The sequence below is a fragment of the Gallinula chloropus genome, assembly GCF_964237585.1.
Source record: "Gallinula chloropus genome assembly, chromosome: 1".
In the NCBI taxonomy this organism is placed as follows: Eukaryota; Metazoa; Chordata; class Aves; order Gruiformes; family Rallidae; genus Gallinula; species Gallinula chloropus.
In genome coordinates, this window is record NC_140085.1 from 155,946,030 (window position 1) to 155,964,850 (window position 18,821).

General features: G+C 39.3%; 1 protein-coding gene across 3 annotated transcripts in view; it reads right to left on the reverse strand.

Annotated features, from left to right (window-relative positions):
• PCCA (propionyl-CoA carboxylase subunit alpha) overlaps positions 1-18,821 on the reverse strand; it is a 294,840-nt gene that overhangs the window by 142,634 nt on the left and 133,385 nt on the right. For all 3 annotated transcript variants that reach the window (XM_084279588.1, XM_084279587.1, XM_084279589.1), the window contains exons 15-17: positions 16,578-16,646; positions 15,677-15,752; positions 4,506-4,616 (exon numbers count right to left, since the gene is read on the reverse strand). In XM_084279588.1, coding sequence (XP_084135714.1) covers positions 4,506-4,616; positions 15,677-15,752; positions 16,578-16,646 — 256 coding nt within the window. The remainder of the gene's footprint in view (positions 1-4,505; positions 4,617-15,676; positions 15,753-16,577; positions 16,647-18,821) is intronic.

Here is an 18,821-nt window from a genome sequence, read left to right on the forward strand (position 1 = left end):
ATTATTCCTGGGTTCTGTTTTGGCTTAATTTTTTCCCCAGTGGATTCTGAAGCTGACCATTACAGATGGCACGTATATAAAGTAGGCCCAGGCAGAAAAAGTGGATAGTTGAGGTTTTAATATCTTCTGAAGGCCAGCAGAGCTTTGCCTCACCCAGGTGGTGACAGTAAAAGACAGACAACATTGTCTGTGTATGCAAACGCAAACCACTCACAGAACAGCAAAGATGTTTCTCAGAGAGCTCCCTTGCAAGATGGATGCTATAGCATACAGAAGGGAAACCTCCACTACTTTGAATTATAAAGGGATTAGTAACAGACCAAGGAACACTTCTTGGCTTCACCTGTCAGAAAGAAGAAAGCCAAGCAAGCTAACTGCTAAGGCAAATTTTTATAATCCAGTAGCTTCATAAATCAAAGATTAGATTCCAGTTTGGAGAAGATAAGTGGAATTAACAGCAACCATATTCTCCTTTCTAACACAGACAGGAGAAGCTACATTCCTCCTCCAATTAACAGAGGACTCCAGACTTAAATTTGATCCCAAATTCACCTAAAAAGAGCTTTCGTTCATACCAGAACCATGGAATGACCAAGGTTGAAGAGACCTTGGGAGGTCATTACATTTATTCAGGGTGGCCCCCCTCCCTCGCTGAGCAATCTCAACATCAAATCCAAAGAGGGTATGTCCTAAGGAACTTTTACGTCCTACTGAACCTGCTTTGACAGGGGGGTTGGACCCAATGATCTCTCAAGGTCTCTTCCAACCCCTACGATTCTGTGATTCTGTGATGTAGAAGTAGCCTAAGGATCCTTGAGTTTAATTTGTTCTTTGTCAAGGACTCCTCTCAGACCTTTGTGGTAACAGAAATCCTCTTAATAGATATCACATTCAATTCTGACCAGGCAGATTAGGAAGTACAGAGATGTCCCAGTCTGCTTGGAAGCCACAGGAGGACAGATCATCTGACAAGGCTCTTCAACACCACGGGCTACTCCTGCATGCTCAGCATACATTTTTATTCTGTGAGCAAAGTGCTTGGAAGGCCACCCTAAGACCAATGTATTTATGTCATCTGACCTAATCAGTGTTGCTGCACCCATCCTCCTCCCAAAACACGCACATGTGCTCAGAGGAATAAACCACTCCAGCAGACACACTGCCAGCCAGCATTCTGACCATCCATCCCTCCTACAGACAAAAAAAAAAGGTAAGACAGATGCTGCCTCCCCACCCCAATAGTACCCTGCACAAGCTTAGTTTCAGCACCACAATATTTTAAAATAACTTGGAATAGGCAAACTGGTTTTCTTAATGAATCCTTATTTATGGAACAGAAGAAAGAGTTAAACCTTAATCATGAAAATTACTAAACATTTCCAATCGAGATGTAATTTCAAGTGGGCATCGCAGGTTAATGGAAAAGCTGCCAAGATATTTCTAATAATTAATTTTTTCCTAATAGTAAAAGACTTCTAATAAACGACTTATAATGGAATCCCTGAAAATGAGACTAGAAAACATAGCAGCACGTATTTTACTCCTAAGTAAAGCTAAAGTTAATATTTATATTTGAAGTAAAACACAGATAAGAAATGGGCCAATACTTCATGCAGTCACCAGAAAACACCGCTGATGTGCATTACCAACAGACCAGTGGCAATTGTGTCACTTGCAAAAGAAACACACAGGAGTATGCTCAAGCATTATTACAGCACATATCTTCATTAATTTATTTATTTTTCAAGTTTTCCAAATTTAAAGCATTTCTGATATGGATTTCTACTGTACCACTGCCACCACATATTTCTAGGTAATTCCAAATCCACTTCTACACCTTATTTTTTTCAGATTATCCCAGATCTGGTTTACAGCTACACATCTTTTATAAATAATGATATATGAAGTTATTATATTTTCAAATCCTCCAATAAAGTTTACCCTAGGTACTTTTATAAAACAGTTAGTTGAAGTGAGATGGGGATTTACACTGTGTAAGATAACTTGCCATTGTTTCTCTCGCTGAGCCACTACCCACCACACCTTGCTTGTTAACCACCACCCCTCGCTTGCCTTCAGTAGTCCCCATTAGAGTATTTGCCTTTACAGAAATAATATTCAATAGGTAAGAATACTTAAGAACTACTCACCAATTACTTTTAAGTCAGAAGGATCTGATCCAGAGCAAGCTACATCACTGAAAGGGCTCTCAGTTACTTCGGGGAGCTTTGAATCAGTATTCATGAATAAGTACTCTTGACTTGAGATACAAATGCCTTTTAATACTTATACCTGCGTATTTTTGTCATTAAGGGAGCTAAAACATATGCCTGTATTTGACACACTGAAGAGCAGCAAGACTTTTCATACAGCAGGAACAAAATTCAGTGACTTCACATGTCCCATTCATTTCTCTTATGAACTGCCACAGTCTCTCTTTTTTTTGTGTCTTCTGGTGCCTAGAGCAAAAGCTTCCCTTCAAAACTATTAATAAATTATTCCTGTTTACCTCAGACTGTGACACTAATCAGCCATTGGCATCAGTGTGTACATGCACACCAATATGTGCCATGTACAGTTCAAATCAGATGACCCCCCCAAAATTTTTATTATCCAGCAGTTTATGATCCAACAAGTAATTAACTGATTATATACAGGTTAACATCACAATATAGAATACAAAATGTTAAAACAAGAATAAGAGAACAAAAGACAAGAGTGTCTTTCCATAGTCAAAAATACAGAGGAAGAAGGGGGTCTCCTCCTGGGTCAGCAAAGCCTGTCCCCCAGCATTTTACAACCAAAGGCCCCAACAGGGACATTATCACAAACAGGGGTAGAATGGCCTGGAGTTTGATTGCTCCTAGTTGTGCGTTAGGTGAGGCTGCCTTTTCACAACATGGTATAAACCTAACACACTGCATCCTCAGCTTTCCCCCCATTCCTTTCTCCCCACTCCTAGCCTGCCACTCACTTTGCATGTCTGCTGAAGTTCAGCAGATTCCTTTGTAAGCTGTCAACACGAGAACTCTCAAAAAACCTACCCAAACAAAAGCAGCAACAACTTAAAAAAAGGGCAGGTTTCTGGTAGTTTAGGGAACTGAATCCATTCAGGAAGAAGACTGAAGAGTCTTGGAACCATCAAAGAGCTAGGATGTGCGTTTTCATATGAAAGCATCAGGGAAGAGAGACAGACCAGCTCATCAGCAGCACTGAGCCTTCAGAGCAGATCAGAGCACCCTCAAGTCTACGCTGGATGAAAGCCAGCTGAGTTACCTGACGATTAGTTAAGCTCACCTTAGCAAAGACGACAAAGGAACATTTGAGCTTCAACCATCACAAGCTTACTACCACCCAAGGTGACTAACTCTCACTGGCTGGGCTGCAGTCTGGAGCCAGTAACAAGCTGGGCGCACTAATCCCACATGTAGGACCCTATCACATAGAGCTGCCAATGACATCATGATATAAAGTAGTTCTGTGGATGAATATTCTTTGCACCAAACTCACACACCAAGTTGTGAGGTAAGTGTGGTGTTCTCCTTACTGAGACTAGAATTTGGAACAGTGCCAGTCATGTCCAGTGACTGCCAACCTGGCAGCACTGACTCCAAAGCCAGGGAGGCGGTGGGAGGGTGGTGTGTGTGTGTGAAGATTCTGCAGCATTAGATTAACGATGAATGGGAGAGAAAGGAATCTCCATGAAAGGATCCATGAATGTCGAGTTATAAACATTGTCTTTTTTAAATAAGGAAGAAGTTCTGCCAGATAAATGCCAGCTGAAGTGTGAGGCCCATATGGAAGGACCAGGGCTCTGACCACACAGGTCAAGAAAGCATCTACAGCAGACTCGCTGAGAGAGAAGACAGACTTTTAAAATGTGATCCTCATGAAAGAAAACCAGTCTACTTGGTTACTTACTTGTCGTTACACATTTTGCAACTGAGTAGTTTGGGATGTTGTAAAGAAACATTTTCATGATGTTAACCTAGTGTATGAGTTAATAACTTCAAGGTGATGCCCATTACTGTGCATAATGAGTATTAAGATCAGGTTTCTGAAATGCTCTGGTACAATGCCAGATCCTCCAGACAACACTACAGTGAATGCAAAGGGTGCCAAAAGGCACCAACTCACTGCAATAGCATTGAATAATGAAATATCTTATCTTCAGTTAACAGTAGGAGCACAGCCTGTAATGAAGTGCAGTAGCATAGTACAGCAGCATTGATGGTTATTTTACGTATTTCATATCAGCTATACATTGTTTTTCTTGAATTTGGATATATTTCATTTACAGTTCTATCACTAGAAATATGTTATTTTGCCTTCTTGAAAGTATGTAATTGTTTCAGTCATATTATGCATTATTTAACAACTCTAATTCCATGTATCTACGGATACACTTGAGAAAAAACTGAAGACTGATTAGGAAACGTGTCAGTCTATAAACAGAATAATAATCAGAAACAACTAAAAAAAAAAGTATCCTAAATGTAACAAACCTTTAAAACCATCAGGATAGACCTCAGGAAGGAATTTAGTGCTGATGTCTCCTTGGACAAAGCGTGGATGGACAATCACTTCTCGTAATAAAGAAATATTGTGAGCCACACCTGAAAACAAAATACCAATACAATATCAAGGAAACATATTAATCACAAATTACAGCAGAAAACAACCTGTAAAAATATGAGCTCTTATTTTTATATAATAAAAACTTGTTTGCAACTTGGAGACCGTAGTGCCAATGTAATCAATGGAGATTTACCGCTTGCATTCCACTCCTACCTCAAGATACCCTCCCCCTCAAGCACCCAGTTTAATTAAGCAGCAAACCTCCCAAATTTTCCCCTCACCAAGCCAAATTCAAACACCTAGTTAAGTCAGTGACAGCAGGCACAACCAGAAGACTTTCAGTTCAGACTTAGCATGTGCAGGCAAGACCAGAGCCATGTCCTTGAAATGACTGATTCGTCATGACTAAGTACTAGCTCCAGGCGAACCCTGGCCCACCTTGACAGCCCACCACCTTACCTTCTTCCCCAAGGAGAGTGTGTAGGTATGTGCCACGTTACACCCCGATCGCAGTAAAGGCAGTAAAAACTTTCATTACATATAAAACCTTCTAACAGTTTTATTGTTCGTAAGTCATATTCCACGCCTGTGGACCTTGCAAAGAAAGAAACCTATTGCTTGCTCCATATATAACTTTACCCAAGCTTGACGGGACAATCCTTTTGTCGCCCCCCCTTTAGTAACACTCCATAGGCATATAGAAAATAAAGTGTCTTTAATTAAAAAATTACTCCTTATCGAGCCCTTATAGCCACATTTGTTCTTTATTTTATCTGATCACTCGAAGTATTTTCTTTTTTCTGAATTTCATCTCCTTTCATTCCACTTCTCAGTCTCTTTTTTCCCCCCATAGTTTTCATTCCCTTCTTTTCCCTTGCTTTTTTGTGCCAACAGAGACAGACAACTTCTAACAAACGCAATCTAAATCTACATAGCTCAAAGGATGCTGCCAGCCTTAGCCTGGTACTTATACACAAAACAGTAACTCCTCTGCCCCTTCCTCACAGATGAGTAAAAGACTTATTTGTTGTCTCAGAGGGGAAAGGAATAAAACATATCCCGTTTCCAGGACTGGATGGAAAAAAACCCAAACAGGAGTAGATGTCAGCACAAGACACGTACTCAGGATAGTTAACACTGGAAAAAAGATTGCCTAGGGAAAGATTCTGAAGTCAGTGAAAATGCTTAAAACCAGGTCACGTGCGGACAAGTTGAAGATTATGCAGGTAAGATGAAAATCAACATCTTTACCTCAACTCTTCTCAATTTTGTACAGAGATTGTGAAAGAAAATTTGAAGAGCCACCGCAGTTCAACCCCACTGTGACTACACAGAATAACAAAGTAATTCAGATTCTTTCCTCTCAGAGTCAGAGGGACAGGCAACTCTGAATCACATTGTTTTCCAGGTCACGTGAACTTAGGTGGTAGGTGCCCACCTACCTGCAGAGCACATCACCAACGAGTCTGTTTTTAAAAGTTTCTCTGTGCACCCATCTCTCTTGTAAAGCACAAGATCCCCAACTTCCAACTTCAGATATGTTTACTTACAAGTTATTATGATTAATACAGCGATGACATGACTCTCAAAAGTTATTTGCACATTTTTCCTAATAGCTCTAGTTTAAAATAACACACAAATTCATTGTAAACTCAGGTCTCTCAACTGTAAATTAAGCTATTTGGATTTTCTTCCCCTATTGAGATCTCACCAAAGCAAAACCACTAGCGCTACAGCAACTGTGAATTGCTGTGGCTGCGGAAGGAGGTTCTTCTGCACTCCTTCTCCCTTTGTGTTTTTCCAGTTTAGAAACATGAATAACATTCTTGTTATTTTATATGCAGACCAGTTCAAACAGTTTCAAAGCTTTTTTCCCCTGCAGCCTGCTGCTGGTGTGAATTTCCAAGCTCTCTGTGTGGCCGTCACTGAAACCACTTTCAGCACACAGAGTCAGACTCTGCCTCTTTCAATCACCGAGTCACAGCTTTAAAGACTAGTTCAGCCAGTAAGTAGCACTTACACAACCAGTTCAACGATGACAAGATAAGAGTATGACTGTTTGGTTAAAAGAGGATCAGCCTCCTTGCTGACAGTGACCTAGATAGTCATTCATGGACCCTGATTTCATCAACACTGAATGAAACCTACATTGGATCTCCTATAAACATAAAATTTAAAAAAAATATATATCTTATGCCAAAAGGCCAAACAAATAGCCTTTCTTTGGATGCTACAAAATCCACCCCAAATTCCCCATTTGAATAGTAAGTTGAATTACAGATTACACACAGATTTTTATCTATTAAGTACAGCTTCAGGACTATAGACAACAAAGAGGAGTTCTTCAACACTCCCTGACTTTGAATCCAGGATTTAAACACACTACAGTGTGTAACCAGATCATCTCATGTTTTTCTTTCCTAAACTGCTATAAGATCCCTGGCAAGACGATGGCTGATGACAGATGACAGAGCCTGGTGTCTCAACTGACTGCCCCAAAAAACCTGAAATAAAAAAACGCTATGAGCATCTCAATTACTTCTAACTCACGTGCATCAGAAAAATCAGAGGCTTCTGCAAAGCTTTAAGCTCCAAAATTCCTTTAATGAGCTCAATAAAGCAGACAAGCCTAGGTGTCTGTGAAGCAACAGAACATATGTATTTGGTACATGCAAGTGAAAACTCAATGCACAACAGCTTCCCTTCACAGTGTCATGAAAGGCTATCATGATATTGGCCCCACGATCGGTATGCAAGCAATGACTACATGGTTGATCTACTCAAAACGGAGTTGATACCTTCAGCGATGTTCCCAATCCTATGGCTTTAACAAAGAAAGGAAGGGAGGGGGGGGAAGTACCAGTGCAATCCTTCAGAAGTCTAGAAGTTTGAGATTTGCAATTTAGCGTGACCTCTGCCAAAGTTCATAAGGTCTCCATCTGTGTGTGAGTAACTGCGAGGCTACAGAAATATGGACCCCTAGAGCAGCTTGCTCCTGGCTACCTGCTGCTTCCAAAACACTGGCCAGACATTAGCCCCACACTCTCACAGGATCAAACAGAGGCTAACAGGCAGTGCTTATTTCATGCAAAGTTAGACACTAAACTGAAGTATATTGTATTTATGTTGCAGTGGTTTTCAGGGAATTTTTCTTTTTCTTGACCAGGTCTGCAGTCTGCCAGGAACAAAATCACATCTGTTAACCTGACAAGCCATGACATTTCCAACAAACAAACAAAATCCTAAACTATATCAATTTATTTCCCCTCCAGAAAACATAATTTCACTTCGGCATCATTTTTTTTTACACTGTTAAGACTGATGCAGAACTGCAGCTGCAGTTATATTCTTCTTTTCTCTAAGTCAAAATGTAATAAAAAAAAGAATCAATGTTCCTTGTACCTTTATTTTTTGATTCTGCTTGGCTATAGTCTTCATACAATAGCACATCAGTAGAAGCTCAATTTAAGATGTACTACTAGAAGTTCAATTTTGACACACTATTTTCCAGAATACATTTGTAAAAGAGAGCAGACTAACATTTAACTTCTGGAGATGTAATGAACAGTTTTTAAAATATTTCTATGTTTATATATAAACAAATGTATTTCTGAGGTTCAATTAGTTTTCCATTTAATTGTAGTTACTGCATAGCGAATACACGAACACACTAAATAATCATATTGCTCCCCCAGAGCTGATTAGTAACTACTATTTGAAGAAGCCATCATTAAAAGATAATTAAATAAAATTATAATCAGAAGAAATTACTCCCCATACTGCACGCCTTTTTATCTCACCTTCTTCCCTTCCCATTCTCTGGATTACATCTGCCTTAAAACCTTGCTAAATATGCCAGATTTTTCATTAACTTACAGCCAGTAGCCTAGCTCCTAACCTGTCCTACCAAGAAAACATGAAGTAAAAAATAAAATTTTATAGAAAATCAAGAAAATGTATAGTGGATTTATGAACAGGATATCACACCATGTTTTTATTCACTAAAAAATCAAAACTTGGAATGCCAAAGCACAAAACCCTAGGCAGTGTTTTCACTATAAATATTTACTGACACTAAACATATTCAGTGTTGATTAGCCTTTTTACAGTATTAAGCTTCTGTCATCTTGACATCTGCAAACACAAATCTGCATTTATCCATGTGAACTTAATTGGAGTCCTACATGCGCCTCTGTAGATAAGCAGTTGAATATACTTAACTTGCTGGTAATTCCAAATTGTGCTAAGTGGGATAGAAAGAACTTTATCCACATACTTACTGACTGCAAAAACAACGTGTGGAATATAGTCCTAGACAGGTTTCTCTTTTTTTTTTTTTAAATAGCAAAGCTAAATTATCATCAATCAATTTAAGTGCTGAATAAGATTAACTGCTATGAAGTGTAGGAGGCATCCCAGTTGATTTCTCTAACCAAAAATACAAAAATACTAACCAAGCTCCTCACTGACCACTATGAAACACCATGTTACTCTCCACTTAAACCAAGAACATATCAGAGATTTGCACAGACAACAAAATGCCACTTTCAGTGCATGAACTTCTCAAAGTCCATGGTTTCTACTCAGCCTCCATGTCTGCAATTCCAAAATTTATCAAAAAATTCCCATAACCCATCAACATTTACCTTTTTGTCTTTCAAAGCTTGTGTTTTGCTTCAGTCCACTTCAGAGTAGACTACCCACAAACAAAATCCCACCCCAAAAGCAAGAAAGGCTTTTTTGCCTTTAATTTTAATACACAGGCATCCACGTGAAGTTCTCACGTAGGATCAGTACACTACTGACCCTCAAAGCTGATCATGTATTCAAATTAAAACATGAGCTCTTTTAGATATTAAAGTCTGGAGCTCACAGGCCTCTCTGAATAAAGGGAGAAAACAAGGGGAAGGGGGGAAATACGACATCAGTAACATATGGTAATATCCTACTGTAAAAATCATTAGTTCAAACTGAAATAGATTTTGTGCTGCATGTACTCCTGAACCTCTCAGTAAGATTACTCAGGTCGTTACTTATGGTGTTAAACACGTATAAACGTCTGAATCAGCAGAATAATTGGAAACAGAAGTAAGGCAGGCTTTGTCAAGAACAAGGGAGAGAAAACGGATGGCCATCCTGCCATCACCCTCTCCTCAGCCACCCCTTTACTCTAGAGGGGGGAACAGAAGACCGGGACAACATTATGTCTAAAGACCCTAACGAGAAACAAAAGCATTTGTCTTTCAAGGCCTCCTCAACCTGCCAACACTGCATTTCTGGTAGTTTTTCCACTGTCACAGCTCCTCCTTGATTAAAAAACCCTCCTCAAAAAAAGAGAAGGACCTTATTTCTTTTCCTTTCTCCAGTAACACTGCCTTTCTCTTTGATCAGATCAGCCTGCACTTTGATAGCCGTTCCTTCTTTCTCCTCCACAGCGCAGTACCCCGTAACCCTTCCTAAACTAGGGGCTGACGGGTCCACTGACAAGCTGCCAGTCCCACTCCCTCCCCTGTGATGACTGGCTTGAGGATAAAGAAGGAAGAGGAAGAACAGGAGAAGAATCTTCCCTCATGTGAGCAACCAATCTGATGTTACCAAGCATCTAGAAATGGGTTCCAAACCAGCAAGAAGGGTCTCTTGCTTTCCCTTCTCCAATTTTTGCTTCCATGTTGAAACGCTTGGGAACCCACCGTCCCTGTTGCAAAGTGTCCAAGAACACACAGACTCCTGCACAACTCCTGGTCTGTTACCTCTGCTATGCAAAGTGGTACCACAAGTCAGTGGTACAACCTCCTGCAGCGCTATTTTTTAAAACCATGACTGGAAAACAATGCCCATTTCATTGTTTTTTAAGCAGGGACACTCTGTGTCTTTTGCAGGAAAACTGGCTTACGCACAAGGATTGCTTTGTTGGTAATACCCATGGGCACACTTGCAAACCTGCAAGGGATGGGAACACAGGAATGTATAAAAAACTTCTAAGTATCACTGCCTTTGAGAAGTATCTTACAAGTTAATACACAAAAGACAAAGTCACTGGATTTAAAATTTACTGTGAAAACTTCTGCCCCTGAAAATTCATTTCTTTGAAATATGTGGTAAAATACTAGAAGCGGTTTGGTCGTGGGTTTGTTGTTTTGGGTGGATTTTGTTTTCTTGAGTGCTTTTCTTAGAAAGCCATGGCCTTCTGCACGATACTAAGCACAGCATCCTTTCTCCTCCCAATTAAGAGTGCTTACAATTGCAAAAACTGAAGACAGCAGTTTCCGCTGCCACTGTTCTGACAGGCCTGTCTTCATATCAGAGAGTGAACTTCTAACACTCTTATTACCACTTTTCTGTGATTGCTCTTTTACCCCATGCTGGAAGATCCATCCCCAGTTGGTGGCTCCTTTATTTCCCTCTAGTTTCTACTCCTCCTTGCTCTCTTCTTCCACTAACTGCTGCTCAGATGCCCCTTTTTCCACTCTTCTGACTCCCAAATGGTCTATAATATTCCTCTGTCCTCACAGCAAAGGATCCCAACAGATAACAAGTGACTTTACACAAAGACTATTAATTTAACGTTACCGGTTTCCATATGAATCAGCAGAGGTTGAAGGAAGCATTACAGGAATCTCTGCACTCAAGGATATGAGCTATCTGCCCAATCAGAATTCTGGTGAACTGATAATCAGTTCTACTTGCTGCATAAATATACCCCTCTTTTTATTTAAATAGATAAAAACTATTTTAATACATGAACTTTCTAGAACTTCATACTAAGTTTAATGTATGCCTTTAAATGAACAGATCCTTCAGCATCATAAAGTACATGACAAACACATGCCAAAATCTTATAGACACTGAGAAGAGGGAAAATCACACATCACGTTTACCCACACAGCACATACACTGAAAGACCTTCTTCCAATACCCTATTTCCGTTACTCAAATTAAAAATAAGAAACAAAACCTTCAATTTCTGAAGACTGGCATAAACCAAGATGAACTACAAACAACACCACAAGCTCACAGGAAACAACTCATGCCTCAGCCCCATGAGCAACATTGCCTCTATGGTTGACCGGCGTCTTGAACTTCTCAGTACTCATAAATTCTCCAGTAACCACCAGATAAAACACAAAGTGTATCTGCTTGAGACAAGTCTGGGTTACACCTTGCACATTAATCACCCTCGGATATCTTGGAAGATCCAGGGATAAAAACGATGCCTGATTAGACTCTCACACATTCAGAAATCTCAATTGAGATTGTTAATTCCGATCAGTTCTCAATGGAAGAGTCTGTTGCCATCAGAATAGACTGTAAAGGACCTTAGGAGGTAATTTAATCTAACCCACCACACAAAGAAGTGCTATCCTAGACTCACCTGCTCCCATTAATAACACTGCAGATACTACAAAGGAAGTAACATGCAGGTTACATTCCCACAACCGCAGTGACTGTATCTTGAGTTACTCACATTGTATCTACCAAAGACAAGACCGCAAAAATTCTCATTCCTGTGTGTACAAGCTGCCACTAGCCCAAACCATAACAAAATATCAAGGCAACAGGAGTTTTCAGAGAATAGCACTGCTGCAAATATTACAATTTGATTTATTCAGCATTTATCATCAAGATACTGCTATTACAGGCACTATATGACGCAGTCTTCACTGCTTAAAATATTAATTACTTAAATTTTGTGTAAGCCTTTGCAAGTATTAGATTACATTTTTTGAAAATTTAATTTAATTTCATGATGTTGTCAGGCAGATTTAACTGGGAGGGGCAGCTGAACTATGGATTCAAGGCCAGGTACTATCAGGTCCTACAAAAAAAAAAGGTCAATAAAGACTGCAGAGCCTGAGGACTTGCTTCCTGCGAGTGGAAGTGAGCTAAAATGAATGGGTAACACTTGGATATTCTAAAGCCACAGGAGTAGAAACTGAATGTCAGCTCATACAGCCAGCAGACAAGGAACAGCAGCATAAGTCCTTGCACTTCACGATGTCAGCATGCCTCAACCCAGTCTGGATGAGTCACCTCCTGGAAGGTCACCGTGCTGCTTCAGGCCCTGGATTCTCTGCTGGGGCTGCCATGAATGACCTTATATGGTGGCATTTGTTCCAAGAGGACATCTGTCCTTCTAGGAACTAGATAAAGTCCACTGATTGCATGCAGGTCAGCAAGCAACCAGAGTCCTTACCAACTTTTGCCTGCTTTGAACTGATGACACAGAAGTGATGGGAAAGACTCCATCTTCCATTAGCAGTCCCTAAGCTACCTACTAGATGGTCCTTGACCCATTACCCAGTCACCCCATCCCATTCCCACCCTACGTGAGCTAACAGGCATTTCTGTTTACAGAAATATGGCAGTTCTTGGGAATTTAAATTCTCACAGTGTAAATTATCAGTACGATTCACACTGATTTCAGCTGGTTTTGCACAGCTAAAATGATTTGTAACTCAGAAGAGACCTGTTACTTACAGGGAAAACCAAGCTGTCTCTAAATGCACATAGCACACATAAAAGCTGATTCCAAGGAAATTGCAGGAGGGGCTGCCTTCAGAAACAGAGGTATGGAGCATACTATTCAGAAAGACCACGGTGATCTCTATATAGCTACATACAGGCTCACAATTCAAATATAAAACCAAGCAGTTTCAAAACCAGGTCAAAAACTATTTTGCATCTTCCACTACTACGAACTCGTTTACCGAGAAGACCTCATGTGATACACTTTCACATAAGATCAAGGTGGTTTAATATTTTTTACATAGCACCTAACATTTTAAAGCAATAACATACACAATCATATTTTTTTAAATGCATTAAATTGCTTTTACTTTTCTGATGTTTTATTATTTTTGTCTATTTAAACACCAACATACTACTACTACTACATCACCTGGTAAGCTTATTTTAACATATCAGAGAACTTCTTTGAATAAGGAGGACTTCTCACATCACAGAACCATATAAGGGTTTGGGTTGGAAGGGACCTCAAAGCCCACCTAGCTCTAACTCCCTGCCATGGGCAGGGATACCCTGAACCAGACCAGGTTGCCCAAAGCCCCATACAACCTGGCCTTCAGCACTGCCATGGAGGGGACAGCCACAGCTCCTCTGAGCAACCTGTCTCAACACAGTTCAGAACACTGCAGACAGGATACTTTCTACAAACTGCCCTATCAAGCACCACTCACACTAGGCAAGAGAAGATACACTCAAACACCCATGAACATTTAATTTTAAACTAAACCTGATAAGAAACTACCAGCTGTGTAAAACTACACAAAAAAATCCTGTTTATTTTAACTATAAACCCCTGGTCACTACAACTACAGATGTTTTCTGGAAATTTGTCTACTTTTGAAAACTGTGGTATGTTAAAATTTGTCCTTTGTAATACCTTTAATAAAATACATTCCGCCCCATAGTTCATTTATTACCTCTTTCAATGTTGTTAATAGATAAAGAGCTTTTTCACAGGTAGAAATACCATAGAAGTATCAGGTATGAACACTTAAATGCATACATGCATGCTAATAAACCACTAAAAAACCCAAGAATGCAAATTAGCAATTTTCAGATGTAAGGTGTCAGATCCTTTGTAGATATTTACATATCTGTGGAACTGTTATGAGGTACATACACATCTGTGTAAAACACCTAAGAACAATCAATCAGGTTACAGCCCATATTACAGCATGTAAAAGATGATGCTCCACACAATTCCAGTACTCTCAGTAAATCTGATCTTTCTAGCATCATTTGTTACTGAGTTTGAATCCATTACAAACACCACCACTCATCAAATCCCCCCTCACAGTCTCGCTATAGCCATATACATTTCTCTCTCATATAAATTTACCCAGCTGTTATACAGCAGGAGTTTACATCAGCACACAGTACTGAGAGAGTCTAATGGCTCAAGTTGCACCAGTATAAATCCACTTCAAGACTAGCAGTTTGTTCACAATGGCTAATCCTACCATCTAACTACACTGCGGTAGAGGGATGCTCATTGTCCCCCCTGTACAGACAACCTGTCGAGCCTGATGTGGCTTCTGTGGTACTCAGCAGACAGCATTAAAGCTGAACCAGGTTGTACAGAAACACACATATGATTATCTACTACATGAGGTCTCTCCTGCTCCTCTGCACAGCCATTCAGAGGATGAATTAAATAAGCATTGCAAGTATTTCTCCCACCTCCAACCATGAAAGAACATGACCAGTAACCAAACCAAGGAACAAAAACTGCAAATACTCCAACAGCTGCCTTCTCACCTCTCCTGGTTCTTCCAAATGTACTGACTAGTACCAAAAAAAATAACTCCCACAAAGAGCCACACGGTTAAGGAGTAAAATGAACATTTTTGCCACATTACAGTTCCCTTCTCTAATCACCTCCATGAAAAGAAAGGTTAAGAAATCCAAGTTTTCCCTCTCCTATCCAAAGTCGTCCATCCTATGGCCCATAAGACAGAGGAAAATCTAAAGATTTCTCCAACACAAACCACACCTCCCCCTCTAAAACTTAGGGCAAGTTAAAAGTCTTCCTGGCTTATTCACCCCTGCTGCTTAGAAAGGCTGGAAGAACGACTGCTTCTCCTAGGCAGTCAGCAAGAGCTGAAACACTTTCTGATCATCAGCCCACATCTGTATATGCCCAAACATAAACAATTACCTAAATATATGTATCACCAAATACTGCACTGTGATATTATTTAACCACAATCACTGTATTAAACGGACATGAGATAGCAACTATAAATCTTTTTACAGAGCAGTTGCCTTTTTTTCCCCCCTCTGCAACATAATAAATGACTTATATGCTGCCATTCTGTGAAAACTCTTTATGAGTTTAGGGAAATTATTTAAATATTTATCTCGTAATATTCAAGCAAAAACAATGGGGGGAAAATGAAGTCTCTTTAGATTTGATGCATCTTCTCAGCTTAATTAACACGAGCTTTTCCTGTTTTAATTTGCACTTAAGAAGCGGGAACTTTACTCAATTTGCTAATTACTACATTTTCAAGCTGTTTTCTTGAAATAGATGGCAGCCTATCACACTAGGAACCCAAATTTCAGTAGTTACCTCGAATTACGTAATTGTCCAAAGCCTCTTCCATTCTTTTCAGTGCTTCAGCTCTATTAGAGCCATAGGTAATCAGCTAAAAAAAAAAAAAAAAAACAAAAAAGAAAGTATTTCAGTTACCTTAAAATGAGATGCTTGTCTCTAGAAGTTTACTAGCATTTACAATGAAAACAGTTCGTAGAATTTCTACAATCACAAAGACATTTCTCACACATTACTGGATCTGTGCTTCAGAAACTCTCCCTGAAAGATCAGGGGAAAGCCACAATCTCCACCCATTCAACAAAAGAAGGCAAATCACTTTTTCTTTCATAAAGCTTAAAGCATCTAAACTGGCTCTCTCCTCTTTAGGCAGAAAATCAGAGCAGAGGTTCATTATCTAGTTGACTCTCCCGACTACTAATGTCCACCCAACTTCAATAATAAATACACTTCTAATATTTATTTTACAACTGAATTCTGACTATAATACCGTACTTTAATTTGACCAATTTTGTACAGATGAGTAAGAATTAATGCTAAGAGACATTATCAACCACACTGCTTTCACTAATGCATTTTGGAAACTAGAGTTACTGACAGTTTAGTTCTAAGTTATATTAAAAAACACAGACTGGCAGCGGCTAAGTCTGGAAGTAACAGCTTCCATTTAAATCAGAATCCTTTTAATAATTAGAAACTGCAAGACATAATTATGGTGTCAAAAGATATAAAAATTTTGTTTAGAAGTGACAGTAAATTTCCTCTACTCCCCATCATCCTTCGCTTCCTTCACATGTTATGCCTAGCATCTTCAAAATACTGATTTACCAATCCTTTAATACAGTCTTCCTCATTTAAGAGATCCATGTATAAAATTCGTGTTTCATACCTTCAGAATATTGAAAAATAATCAACTCACTTTTGAGATCATAGGATCATAATAAATGCTAATATCACTTCCTTGTTGTATGCCACTGTCAACACGAACCTTCAAAAAAAAAGTAGTAAAAATAGTTACATATCATGGGGGAAATATATATTTCAACAGAAGGATCAAATCCACCTGGCAGCCTTAAAACATAACACATAAGCAGCTTATCACATACATTTTTTCCCCTTGAAGAACTAGAATAATTATTTGATTTCAGAGAAGCTGGGAAGGGGGGGGAAGGGAAGCTTTCTCCTCCACCAGGAAAAACATTTGCAAGTTATTCTTTCCTTTAAAAGAAACACAACTGTGATCTTCAGTTGATCATCAAGATTCCCTTTTGTTCTCCTACGATGCACAGTAAACACATGGAATTTGATCTAACAATTTAGGTTGGGTTTCACACTCTAAACTTCAACTCTGAACGCATCCGATTCCGATTTAATCCCTGTAATAAAATACAGTTGTAATTATTCTTCTGACTGACACCTGGCATGAAGGATGCCCCTTATAATGACATCCTTTCTGCATCTCTATGTAATCACGTCCCCCGTGTTCCGCTACAGCCCTTCCGAGGGCTCCAGTAGGAACACAAGTGGGGAGCATTCAGCGGGAACTTTGGAGCTCTGCTTATCAGCTCCATAGGAATACTGATCCTGTGGTTTTCATGTCTGTAACACTTTCCTTCTCTGCCTCACCCTCTCAACTGTAAAACATACTTTTTTTTTCTGTTGCTGCTGTTCCCCTGAGGCTTTAATGTTTACACAGCTTTTTCCATGGCTTTGCTTTGTAAGGACACAGCCCCAATTAAAGCTCTGATTCTGCAACATTCATGGAAAAAAAATAACACAAGTTCAAAAATTTCTTTTGAAGAGGCTGATTGCTGTTAACCAGCCAGCAAGTTAGTTAGTATATTGCTGATTCTTGTTTTCATCTCTCAGTTTGATTTCATCACTGTAGCACTGAGGTTAGCCATATAAAACTTTTCAAATGAGCAATTTCTGGGGAATAAATATTTATTAAATTGCTGCTTTTGAGCACTGGAATCTGAATATTTTTTTTTTTAAACTAATCAAAATAACTCGAGAGTGATAAACGCGTTCTGAGGATCATAAGGATGGAGGGCTCTAATCAAAGCTGTTGAAGCAGCAGGGCTCCGATAGACCTCACTGTGAAGGGGGTGGGAAAGAGGGTCCTGGAATCTCACTTAAATCTTCACCTGTGGGAAGGAACCTTTGTAATAAACAGCAGCTCGTCTGTCTGCAGCAAGGCAGAAAAAGGTCAACACAACGGCTGTTAGGCCTTTAATATTTTAATTTAGGCAATTATCAAGGGACCACATGTAGAACCTCTTGTCTACAGAATCCACATGAGGGCACGATGATGACTTTATTATCCAAATGACATAAAAAGATACCCTAGCAGGTGTACTCACTTTCTTCAGTAAGAAAAAAACGTTCGACCACTTTTTGTGCCATTACATTGTTTGTATTTTTGGAAAACATATATAAATACAAATAGCTGACTAGGTATATTTATATATTGATTCTTACATGTTTATGTTTATTTGTATAGCATATTTATCCCTATGTAAAGGTAGTAGCACTCTTCTGTAGCAGATTTATCACCTCTTACCTGAATGTGCTTTATCTACACTTAACTAAGCCCCCTGCTACCCGTATCATGTACATGATCATCAGCTCCTGACGATCAGGTAGTTCAAGAGACGTCATGATTACAGAAGAAACCTGCAGTGTATTTCCCAGCTCACTGCCTTCTAACTGCTAAACCATCCTTCCTCCCAGGATGCCTGCCTATCTATAAAGTCACTGCATACATTCTCAGGTTCAAATTGGAAACAAAATAATTTAGCTACTCAGTCCCAGATAAATCCCTTATCCATGATGGGGTTTTTTAATATACAGTAAATACATATATAAGGTGTGAAGGTCTGACATACATACTCCATAAATACTTGAATAATACTGTGGCTTCTGTCTCCAAAATTACACCTATAAAATGATTTTATATATATATATATACACACACACACAAGTGTTCAGGGGTGCTTTATATACGCATACGTGTGCATGTAAGTGCTTACACACGCGTATCACATTCTGACAATGAACAAATACATGAAAGGTGCATAATTCAGAGCCAGAGCAACCAAGTTAATCAGACTCTGAAGTCAATATAAGGCTTTTGAGACCACTGGCTACACGCTCCACCTGC